The sequence below is a fragment of the Thamnophis sirtalis genome, unplaced genomic scaffold (genome assembly GCF_051295495.1).
Source record: "Thamnophis sirtalis isolate CommonGarterSnake01/CBP01778 unplaced genomic scaffold, rThaSir2_p1.2 scaffold_7, whole genome shotgun sequence".
Taxonomy (NCBI): domain Eukaryota; kingdom Metazoa; phylum Chordata; class Lepidosauria; order Squamata; family Natricidae; genus Thamnophis; species Thamnophis sirtalis.
In genome coordinates, this window is record NW_028261387.1 from 67536219 (window position 1) to 67548758 (window position 12540).

General features: G+C 39.3%; 1 protein-coding gene across 11 annotated transcripts in view; it reads right to left on the reverse strand.

The window, feature by feature from the left end:
* The window catches only part of EPB41L1 (erythrocyte membrane protein band 4.1 like 1), a 199366-nt gene that overhangs the window by 42944 nt on the left and 143882 nt on the right, over window positions 1–12540 (reverse strand). For all 11 annotated transcript variants that reach the window (XM_087720344.1, XM_087720346.1, XM_087720349.1 and 8 more), the window contains 3 exons: window positions 2405–2509; window positions 2264–2306; window positions 464–539 (listed from right to left, as the gene is read on the reverse strand). In XM_087720344.1, coding sequence (XP_087576470.1) covers window positions 464–539; window positions 2264–2306; window positions 2405–2509 — 224 coding nt within the window. The remainder of the gene's footprint in view (window positions 1–463; window positions 540–2263; window positions 2307–2404; window positions 2510–12540) is intronic.

Sequence of the window (12540 nt, forward strand, 5' to 3'; positions counted from 1 at the left end):
GACCACATAGATGGGTACCATTTAACAAGGACATGAATGGAGTCCCCAACGGGCATTCCCTGGGCAACAGTGATGTTACCGGTTTTCAACCCTTTCAACTTGAAGTGCTTCAGTGCTCCCAACATGACTGGAGAAATATTATTAAGACCAAGTTTTTGCTTCTAGAAGAATGTTCCTTCGTTCCAATGACCAATATTAGCAGTAGGAACAACAGTCTGGGACATCGTCATGCTATTTAATTGCTCTGGAAATAGCTCTTAGAATAGTTCTGAGAGAATGAATAATGAGAGACAGGAATTTGTTTCTGAACACAAATTGACATGGTGTGTTGTGTATTTCCAGCCTTTGAGATTTCTTCCACACAGATAAAATAAACTATGACTTCATTAATGTATGAACTCAACTATTTTCCTTTTAAGAGAGATGCATAAGAATTGGCCGAGAGAGATACATTTTTTCTTACCTTGTGATGTCCTCTGTGAGTTGGGCTGGATCTGGTGGATAAAATTTGACTGTGAAGGCAAAATTCCAGGGGCCACCTAAATAAGTGTGTGTGTGTGAGAGAGAAGGAAAGGGGAAAATATTAGGGCACATGTTAGGTGATGCATCTTTGATTGACTCTCTCACACATGGTTTTTATTTCTTTTTTGAGTTACATCACATTTCCCTTTACTCTAAGTCTCTAAGGAAACTATACAGGACTTTAAAAAGACACACTCCTCAGAATTACTGGAGATCCTTGCTTCCCGGGATCTTAATGGCTGAGGCGAACAGCAGGTATGCTTGCCTTTTAAGGTTTGCAATAAGCAAAAGAGCCTTTGCTCTACAGAGAGACAGTGACTTTGGTGTTGCCATGGAAACAGGCTCAAATCCTCAAGAGAGCTGCTGTTGGGGAAAGACTTCCAGCAACAACTCTTCAAGACACCACATCACAAACCTATCCCATAGCCAGCTATTTTAGAAGAAAAAAAATCAGTAAGAGGTATTTCACCACTCTTAAAATCTGAGAAACAAACCTGAGACCCTCTTGCTCACACATATCAGAGACATTATTTGCTTTACCTTTGTGAAGCAAAACTGTGCTTCAGAAAGTTTGTGTGACACAGCTGGGTCTCATGGAGATTGGAGTTGGTAGAAAAGAAATCCTGCCAATAGATTAGATAGAACATCCTTCAGATCTTTTCTATCTCTAAAGGTTACACATGGAATTGCTAGGATACAGAGTGGTACCCATTGGAGATGGATGCAACTTTCATTTCTGGTGAACTGGCAAAAAGAGATGGGGCTGACAAGAATTCTGTGCTTTTTTAAAATGAAATTGCTCTCAATCATCTGTGAAGAATTGATCTCTAAATGCAAAGACAGCAGGATTAGAAAATGAGAGTCAAAGACTCAAAGCTTCTCTCCTCAGGCAAAGAAAATCTAGTTTTGTCACTTATTCCAAATCTACCTGCTAGAAAATCAGTAGTAAAAATTCATGTGAAATACCTACAGAGGCCCAGAAACATCTCATTCATTTGAATAGCCTATAGTAGTATATTTCAATAGCAAGTAAAATCATTGTAGTTTTCTACAGTCTAGAGCAGGGGTGTCAAACTCATGGCCCGCAGGCCAGATGTGTCACACACTGGCCACCCCCACCCCCAGTTACCGAAGGGGGCAGGAGTCGTGATACATCACATGATGACGACGAGGTGAGATCGTGAGTTTGTCATCCCTGGTCTAGAGAATTTCAAATGAATGTTAATAATAATTTACACAGTGATCTTATTATGCAATGTGCTTTATATTAAGTTCTTGACTAAATATTTTTGAATGATGGCTTCCAGATTGAGAAGTTCTAAATATCCATGCTTTGAACTACTCACCACAAATCTGTTTCTTTATTTCTTTAGAACAAATTACTTGTTTGTATGGACATAAACAAGGCAGCAAAAAGTAAGAGCTATGTGAATTGCATTGACTTCTTTCCAAAGCTTATATAGCAACAGATGCAAAACAACCCACCCCACTTTGACTGATCATGCAGTGAAGAACAGTCATACTTTCAATGCCTTTGTTAGACTTTACAAAGCTGCACAGAACCAGAGAAAGTCTTATAAGGCCCACTATTTCCTTCCCAACTTTTAGTTAATATATAAGATCTCTAGGAGCAGCTATGCTTACAAAACAATGTTTATTATATTAAGTTCTTGACTATATATTTTTTAATGATAGCTTCCAGATTGAGAAGTCTTAAATATCCATGCTTTGAACTACTCACTGCGAATCTGTTTCTTTATTTCTTTAGAAGGATCCAACCAATTCTGAAAAAAGTATGAGAGCACATTAAGAGGAAATCCTACATAGCCACAACATCTGAAACAGACAAACCACAAACTTTATTTGAAACAGCCCAACATACCTTCTGACTATCCGAATCACAGAACGTGAGTCCAAAATAATCCTTCTCCAACAGGTTAAGGTGCTCACAGACCAGGTCAAAGAGTACTTGACCCCGACCGTGTTTCTGAATGGACACAAACAAGGCGACAAAATTAAAAGTTCTGTGAATTGTATTAACTTCTTTCCAAAGCTTATATAGCAACAGATGCAAAACAGCCCCCCCTCCACCCCCTTTGACTGATCATGGAGTGAAGAACAGTAATACTTTCTATGCCTTTGTTAGACTTCACAGAGCTGCACAGAACCAGAGAAAGTTTTATAAGGCCCACTATTTCCTTCCCTACTTTTAATTAACATAAGATCTCTAGGAGCAGTTATGCTTATAAAACAATGTTTATTAAAGTGTTACATACACATGTACAAACATGAGCATTTTAAACTTTTAAATGGATTTTTTTACTAAAAAAAACCCCAAAAGTATAAATACCCTAGTGATCTTCCAAGTGCTAAGCAGGTCTGACCCTATTTAGCTTCCAAGGCCAAAGTCAAGCAAGCTCAACTGACAGCAGCTAGCCAACCTTGCCTTGTCTCAGGTAGCACTTCTACATGAATTACTACAAAATCCCAAAGATGTAGATTAAATAAGAATAAGAAAGCAGGAATGAAATATATTTATATATTTATCTGACATTGATCAAAAATATAGATCTGTAATTCCAAGATTACTTTTCTGTAACTGTCCCACTTGGAAGTCAAACTGACAAACTCTGAGGATAGTAACAACGTGACCCAAAGTTTGATCTACTAATATGATTCTATGTCATGACATGTCAGCATGTAGGCTCTGAGATTGAAAACTAACGGCTACATTATCAAGAACCAAAAGCAATTAACACTTCACAAAAACATTTCCGTTATATGAAGAAATTTCTTATTAACCTGTGGCAACCAAAGGCACTGAATCTATTTAAGCATTTAATATGGATACTTTTTTTCTTTTTCAAAATTAAAAGCCGGTTTAGGAGATCAAATGACTGTGAACAAGATAAACTGGTAACAAGTAATTGTTTTCCAAGCTGCCTCTTCCCATGAAGTTTGTTATGCTGCCTCATCATTGGTGTCTATTGTTCCTAAGAGGGTTGAGAGAAGAACATCAAGAATTTATGCTAAAGGTATGTACTTCCAGCAGAATCATCCAAGGCATAAAGGTCATTCTAGTTGTGCTGCTAAAGCAAGCAGACAATGATATTGGGCAGCAAAGCTATAAGAAATTGCTGAAGGAGGAGGAAGATCACTTTAGTGACAACAACGGAAGGATCATCTCATAGTGTAATGCAATGGTAAATTATTCCTGTGTTTTACCAATAAAATTGCATGGCTAGAGGGCATCATGTTACAGAGTAAGAATATAGCTTCATTTGAATTACTAATGATGTTTATGATATGGCTAAATATGGCAATATTAATTTCTGATGTGGCCCTGCAGTAAAGAAAGTCTGAAGCTTCAGGGAAAAATGAAAATATATTTAGACTAAATTAATAGCAAAAGGTATAACAAAACAGCTGACAATGAAGGCACTGAAGTAAATTAAAGGAATCAGCCCTCAAAGGTAGCAATGAAAATTTTGGAAAAGATATTTAGAAGCCCCAAATGTCTATATCTACAAAGAATTGTGCCAGCAATGGTTTTCCCTATGACACTGTATGGAATTGAAAGTTAAATTCTGATAGACTATTGGCACTTTTGAATAAGGTCAGTTTTGGAGAAAACTCCTAGCCAAAAAACAAATTAAAGGATCAAAGACCAAATCAATCCAGTTTTCTCACTTGAGGCATAAATGACCTAATTCAAATTATGACAGTTTGGAGAAATTAGGAAGACACTTAGTACTCTTGATACTTTTTTTGTGGGTGGGGGGAGAATAGAAGAAAAGAGACAAGGATGACAGCATAAATTGAATTCATCTAACAGAGATAATAATCCATCTTGGTAGGCATCCTTATTTGGCATTTTTTTAATTAAAAAATTAATTTAAAAAAACTTATTTGGTAAATCGTGGTAAAGTAAGAATAGCAAAGCTAACCAGACCTCAACATGTGTTCATCAAAGGGTAAATAACAACCAGTTTTCCCAAAAAGGTAATTAATTTTATGCATCCTTTCAGGCTCACAACTCGGCTTTGAAGGTCTTTTAACAATCTATTCCAGGCCATCACTCCACCCACTTCTTTTGCTTAAAGGGAACTTTCATCTCTACAACAATCAGTTCCTCTGCAGTAAGTCAAGCCTCTCTCAGAATCTCACTGTTCAAGATGTCAGCTAAAGAGCCCGACTGCACAAGCATAGAGATCAAAGGCACAGGGAGGCTCTGATCCTTTTAACTTTCTCCCAGTCCTTCAATGTTCTGTTCTTTATTTATTTGTACAAATTGTACAAAAGCAACCTCCAATCCATATTCAACAGACTCCAATAACTTTTTTTAAACAAAATCAACAGAATATGGCACACAAAGACGGTGTTTATAACACTGAACCCTGAAAGTCCTATTTAAACAAGGCTATTGTCAGGCCTGCAGTTATATTCCTTTTTAGGATCTTTGGCCGCCACACTCTCTCTTATTTCATTATGCTGTTTCATTAGTGTAGTAATTGGGAGGGGGACTAGAAAGGAGTAGAATTGTGAAATGTGTTGTTGTCATTCCTTTCTAGAAGCCCCAGATCATCTTTTGTCTCTGCACCTCTGCACCTGAACGGAACCAGCTGGGTGGAGATGCCAGCGTGGCCGAAGAAGATTGGACCATGTGATGGATTTATGGGTGTGGGGATAAGATCATGAACTTTCAACTGGGTGGAATCCCAGGAAGCTTTTAGAATAGGGATTCCACAGTTTGTTGCCAACATGTCTGACTTATTAAATTGGAACTTTAAGGATAATTTTGCCTTGGACTCTGATTTAATTCTGCATGATATTTGGAACACTGACAGATATGCCTATATCTTTACTTGTCAAACGGCTGTGGCATCTTCAGAGGTGGTATTCAGCCGGTTCGGACTGGTTCACCTGATCTGATAGTGGGAATCGTGGGTGGGCCTACTCACCTGCCCCGGTTCTATGCCATCCTACTTAGGCACGTTTTTGAGGCCAGGCCAGAGGTGGGTTCCTGCTGGTTCTCACCTCTTCGGGCGTACCGGTTCCAGAAATTTGTCATACTTGTAAAATACCTGTTCACAGAGGTGTGGCCACGCCTCCCATACCGGTACGCTCCCCTGCCCTGAAGCCCATTTTCATGGCACTTCTCAAAGAGAAGGAAGCGAAGGCGGGGCTTCTTCATAGGACCCAACGCAAGAGCAGAGTGGAAGTCCTCTCTGAAGCAGCTGGAAAAGATACATGTGCGTCGGAGGAAGGGGGAAGAATTCAAACTTCATCCTCCTGGTATTGTGCGGGGCTTTGGGCAAAGGCTGGAGGGAAGGACCCTGGCTCACTTGTGCTCTCCCTCCCCAAGTGTAGTTTGATTGCAGGCGGAGCCACGTTGCCTTTTCAAACCTGTAATCAGTGAAGCTGGGCTGGATTTTTACATAGCTGATCTGGGGAAAGTGTGTGTGCTACAGCATGGATTTTTGCCTGGCTTCTTGCCTCCTCCTGTGATCTCCTCAGTGGTCATTCATGCTCTCCCTCCCCAAATGTAGTGACTTCCTCCCCAGGCCTCCATCCATTTCTCCCCCCCCACACACACACAGCTGGATAAAACTATATAAAAATCCAGCCCAGCTTCACTGATTACAAGTTTGAAAAGGCAATGTGGCTCCGCCTGCAATCAAACTACACTTGAGGAGGGAGAGCACAAGCAAGCACTGAGAAGACCATAGGAGGAGGCAGGAAGCCAGGCAAAGAACCATGCTGTAGCACACACACTTCCCCCCAGCCTCTTACTTTTTTCTTTCTTTCTGCTAACAAAGAATCCTGCCTGGGGCTCATTCCACATGCCTCCCCTCTGGCTTCTGTGCCTCTCCTCTCACCCCAGCCTGCCAGCAGGAGGTGAATGGGTGGGCTTTATTGCATTCCAGGCATTTCCCACCCAGACAGCAGGCTGCATTTGCAATTGGGAGGTGTTTGGGGAAGGCAGTGGGAGGAGGTGATGGGGGGGATGGCAGAGGACCTGCTTTCAAGCCATTGGAAAAGATATCCAATCCAACTTGTGTGTGTGTGTTTGTTTGAGAGTGAGTGAGAGAGGGAAGGGGATAGGAGAGATAGTCCAATTCAACTTCTGTGTGTGTGTGTGTGTGTGTGTGTGTTTGAGAGAGGGGGGGATGGAGGGGGAGGGGGAGGGAGGAGGGGGAGGGAGGAGGGGGAGGGAGGAGGGGAAGGGAGAAGAAAAAGAAAGAAGGAAACTTCTTTCACAAAGGAGAAAAACAAATGCTGTTGCTTTATATCAGAACTGAGCATGCCTGGCTGTGGAATTCTGGGAGTTGAAGTCCACAAGTCTTAATAATTTTAAATTGAAAAGGTTCAGGAAAGAACAAATTGATTATATGGTTATATGTTATATGGTTTTATGTTTTTGAAGTTTTAGGATTTGTGCAATATGAGCATTGTGTTTCTAAAAGGCTTGTGAATGGAGCCAAACTTTATCTAGGGTCATTATCCCATTATCTCTATCTGGCAGGCATGTGGAATGAGCCCCAGGCAGGTTTCTTTGTTAGCAGAAAGAAAGAAAAACAGCACAGCAATTTAGGGATAGAAGGCTACTAGGAGGTCATCTAGTCCAACCCCCTGCTGCAGCAGGAAACCTTACATTGTATGGATTATTTTGGTGCCTCTAACAGAGAGAAAATTGCCAGAAAGGAGAAATAGTTTACTAGGACAAGACTGCCATGCAGAGGAAGGCAGAGACAGTCCTTGACTTATGACTACAATTGAGCCCAAAATTTTGGTTGCTAAGCAAGAGCATTGTTAAGTGAGCTTCACCAAATTTTACCCAATCCATGACATCTCCTGGTGAGTGACATCAAGTTGGCCACTCCCACCTGGTCACATGACTGCCAAGCCACTCCCACAAAACAGGCCACACCTACAGAATAGGTTCTAAAAAATTTGAAACCCACCACTGGGCCAGGTACATGCGCGGAAGGCACACTTGTGAGCCATGCACATACGTGAAATGCTGGGGGCATGCGCAGAAGGGGCATGTGCGCCTGCGAACTGATGGTAACAAAAGGTGAAACCCATCACTGGTTGTATGTCCTTATTTAGTACAAGACAGGTGATAGTATATCATTGGGGAAGATTCTGGATGGTTGATAAGACAGAATCATCCAAATTTATACAGGGATCAGCCAACTTGGGGATTGAACCAATATAAGAGCAAGTTGATCCCCAGAGTATTAACATGACATGATAACAAATTCCAGTATTTGAGGGGCCAATTTATTTTCCAATGCACCAGAGGGTAGGACAAGAAACAATGGTTAGAAACTAATCAAAGTGCGAAGCAACTTGGAATTAAGTAGAAACTTCCTAATAGTGAAGACAATTAACCAGTGGAACAGCTTGCCTTCAGAAATTGTGGGTGCTACATCCCTGGATGTTGTTAAGAAGAGACTAGACACTTATCCGAAGTGGTATAGATTCTCCTGCTTGAGCAGGGAGTGGAATAAAAGCCCGCCAACATCCCTTCCAGCTCATTCTATTCTAGCAATATCTTTTCATATATAATTGTTATTAGTTTAAACATTCAAAGATAAAAAATAATGCAAACTAAAAAGAAGTAAAAAGTAAAAAAACCTGAAAAGTGCTGAGAAAAAAAGACGAGAGAAAAATTGGAAAGGGATACACAGTATAAAAAATGACTTCTTCCTTCATTAACACAAGTACAAACAATTCCGAACTAAAGGAAAATCTCTTCTTTCCATAGTCCATCTCTTACCAATAAAAAATATAAAGCCTCATAATTAAATCTTAATCAGCAAGTCTTTTAAGAGCTACCAGAAGTAACAATACATTTTTATCCTAATCAAATACATCAGCTACACAATTCTTTACTTTTAACACAGTAACTTATTACTTTCTCTAAAAACAGAACAAATTTTTTTTTCTTCCCTTATCTTATAAACAAATCTTTAAAGCTTCATTATTCAGGAAAAATCCTGAGCTATCACAAGCAGGAAATTTATTAAAAACCTTAATCTTTAATCTCTTCAAAATAGTGACTCATAAATTAATTTATTTTCATTTTCTCTTTGTCTCAACTTAGAAACTCTTTCCCAAGTTTTAACATATACTAGAAATAATAATACATATATTTTAACAAAAAATCTCATATCTTATCTACAAATAAATATTTAAGGCCTGATCATTTTGGTCAGGAAAAGCCCATTAAGAACTTTTCTGTCTTTTTCTTTCTTTCTTTCTTTCTTTCTTTCTTTCTTTCTTTCTTTCTTTCTTTCTTTCTTTCTTTATTTCTTTCTCTTTCTTTTTTTCTTTCTTTTCTTCCTTCCTTCCTCTCTCTTTTTGTTTCTTTTCTCTTTCTTTTTCTTTCTTTTCTTTCTCTTCTTCCTCTTTCTATGCATACACATGTGTGCGCGCACACACACACGCGCGCACACACACACATACACATCAGAGGTGGGTTCCTCTCAGTCTGGTCTGCCAGAAAAGGTAGTAAAAATCTGGTGTACTGAATAGGATCGGTACTAATGGTGGCTTGGCCACGCCCCTGAACCTGTTCTCCCATTAGAAACTTCATTAGAAGCTTTTTTAAAGAAGTTTTTTTCCCCTGCCTGTTCAGGCAAGGGGGGGAAAAGCTTTAAAAAGTAAGAGGGAGGTTTTCAGCTGGGAGATTCAGCAAAGGAGAAAAACAAATGTCACTTTAAATCAGAACTGAGCATGCCTGGCTGTGGAATTCTGGGAGTTGAAGTCCACAAGTCTTAAAGCTGCAAACTTTGGAGTCCTGCTTTAAATTGAAAAGCTGCTGGGAAGGAGGTTTGCAAAATGACATTCAGCAGTTATTTGGGGGGGGGGGTTCCCACAGAGGTAAGGGAGAAAGAAAGAAAGAAAGAAAGAAAGAAAGAAAGAAAGAAAGAAAGAAAGAAAGAAAGAAAGAAAGAAAGAAAGAAAGAAAGGCAAAATAGCAATTTAGGGTTAGAAGGCTACTCAGAGATCATCTAGTCCTACAGCAGGAAGCCTTACATTGTCTGGATTATTTTGGTGCCTCTTACAGAGAGGAAAATTGCCAGAAAGGGCAGGTTTACTAGGACAAGACTGCCATGCAGAGGAAGGCAGAGATAGTCCTTGATTTATGACTACAATTGAGCCCAAAATTTTGATTGCTATGCAAGAGCTTTGTTAAGTGAGCTTCACTACATTTTACCCAATCCATGACATCTCCTGGTAAGTGACAAGTTGGCCATGCCCACCCAGTCACATGACCACCAAGACACACCCACAAAATAGGCCACACCTACAGAATAGGTAGTAAAAAAAATTGAAACCCACCCCTGACACACGTGTGTGTACTTCTGTATGAATGATCAGCTAAATAAACATTGTTTGTTTATTTGCTTATTTGTTTATTTGTTAATTTTCCACATATCTCACCACAAGAAGATTCTGGGCAGCTAACAGTAACTTTATGTTCCTTCTTTTTGCTTTTTAAAATCTTGGTGTTTATTTCCTTAAAATATTGCCCAAAAGCCAATTTTTTTCATTCTCTCTGTCTTTTTTCAGGCATTCCTTCTTAAATATAGCACATCGCTTTTCTATGTCCGATAAGAAAGTTATCCAAGTCACTCTTTTTGTTTATTATTTGTATGTCACTTTGGGTTATTAAGAAATCAGTTGGCTTCATTTCTATGTCCTATGTAACATCTTTTTACATATTCTTGTGTTTTGTCATTTTTAAATCCATGTCTAGAATGTATATTGCCTGATTCTCAGTTGTATCTTCTCGCTCCTCTTTTAAATCCACTTTATGGTACCAGGCAATATACATTTCTGAGTTCATAGTTGCCCAATACTCTTGAATTCTTTTAAAGTTAAAATACTTTTCTTCATTCTTTATTGGTAGCTCTCTTCTCCTAATTATAATTTTTAGCTCTTTCTTGCTGCCTCTAGTGTCCAGCCTTCAAAGTCTCTCTTATCATACTTTTCTCTAATCCACATTTTTCAACCAGGGAATTTCTTACACTTAAGATTCAAAACTGCATATATTTTAATAGGTTTTTAAACAGTCCACAAAAAGAATTCTTATAATTAGTTGCAAAATCTTATTCTAATATATGGCCCCTTGTTCCATTTAAAACTTTCCAAAATTAAGATTCAAATCGCACTTTTCCTGTTTATTTCTGAGTAAAAAGTTGTTAAATTCTTAAACTTGTATGAAACTTTTTAAACTATGAATTGAAAGAGAATCGGGTGATGAAACTTTTTGTTCTGGGGGTTCTTAATTTCTAAAAGGCAAGTTAACAGGCCATTTCTAGAAGTGATTAAGAAGGGAAGTGGGCAAACCAAGTATCCATTTGCAAACCACAATTTGACCAAAGCTGACTTTTCTTTTACCATTCCCTCATGGGTAGCATCTTTATGGAGCACTTGTGGCTCATCCCCTTTATCCTGGGAGGATTTTTGAGGCTCTGATCCATTTGCTGGCTCCTCATTCTGCCACAGTCATTGACTCTACAAAAAGCAAAGCTTCTTCAGTCTCTAATTGTTTTCCCAGAAGTCAAATATTGGCAAGATCTTAAACTTTAAAAAAATGCCTGTAAAACTCAAATGGACCATGTTTAGGCAATCCAACTCTTTAATAGGCAGATTGTAATGGAGATTTTTAGATGGTCAGAGCCGGAAGATGAAACTCAAATACTTTGGCCACCTAATGAGAAGGAAGGACTCACTGAAGAAGAGCCTAATGCTGGGAAAGACTGAGGGCAAAAGAAGAACGGGACGACAGAGAATGAGGTGGCTAGATGGAGTCACTGAAGCAGTAGGCGTGAGCTTAAATGGATTTCAGAGGATGGTAGAGGACAGGAAGGCCTGACGGAACGTTGTTCATGGGGTTGCGATGGGTCGGATATGACTTTGCAACTAACAACAACAATGGAGATTTTATATCTTCTGCTTTTGTAAAAATAAGTAGGCTGTCCTTTGAAGAAAGACAGTGATTCCATACATTACATGAGAATTCATTAAAACTAACATCAGTAGAACTAGAAATAAAAAACTATTTCTCATTCCTACAAACCTATCAATTGAAAAAGCTTAGTCAACTGCTTGAAGGTTTCTGGTTATGGGCCTCCACACAGTCAATTGCAACAGGGAATAGTTTCACGTGGCAGCTGCCATTATGAGATTAAGCAGTTTCTCCCACCCCCACATAGACACTGGTTTCCACAAGTATAGAAAAACAGGCTAACTTACAGTTCAAGGTATAATATATACATGCTCATTCCCTCTGCCAAGTTTAGTTTTTTCCTATCATTTATTTATTCATTCATTCATTCTATGGGGAACCTGCAATATTTCTGCTTCACTTTCACATGCCCTGCACTGAATTAAGCAAGAAAAAAGTGCAATTTGCACCAAAGAACTCCTAAAAGAATGCCTGGTTAGCACTGTCTTAAATGGAAGAATGTGCACAAATGTAAAAAAATAATTATCCTTATTTTAGGAACACAGAGAAGATGGCAACTTTGGTAGTAGCATGAGGAATGAAATCAGACAGAGTCCCTTACTTAAGCGACTATGCCCTGTAGAATAGGGTAGCTTGAGCTCATGACTGCCAGTAGTGTTGCACAACTATCTTAACCTTTTTTTCTGGTCTGTTGTCCCAATTCTACCTTGCCTTCACTTTACTTCTTCCTACTTTACATCTTAGTGCGGGAGTATCAAACTCGTATCGTCACAGTGGTGTCACATGATGTATTGTGACTTTCCCCCCCTTCACTAAACCGGGTATAGGCATGGCCAGCCTGTGACATATCTGGCCTGTGGGCTGTGAGTTTAACAGCCCTGTCTTAGTGCGTTATGGTATTCTACATCTCTGAAAGGCATCCTTCCAGGGTGTTTCAATAGCTGCATTTCTGAACAAGGTCATTACTGCATTTTTTGGAGTATAAGACACACCGGAGTCTAAGAAGCACCAAGGTTTTGAAGAGGAAAATT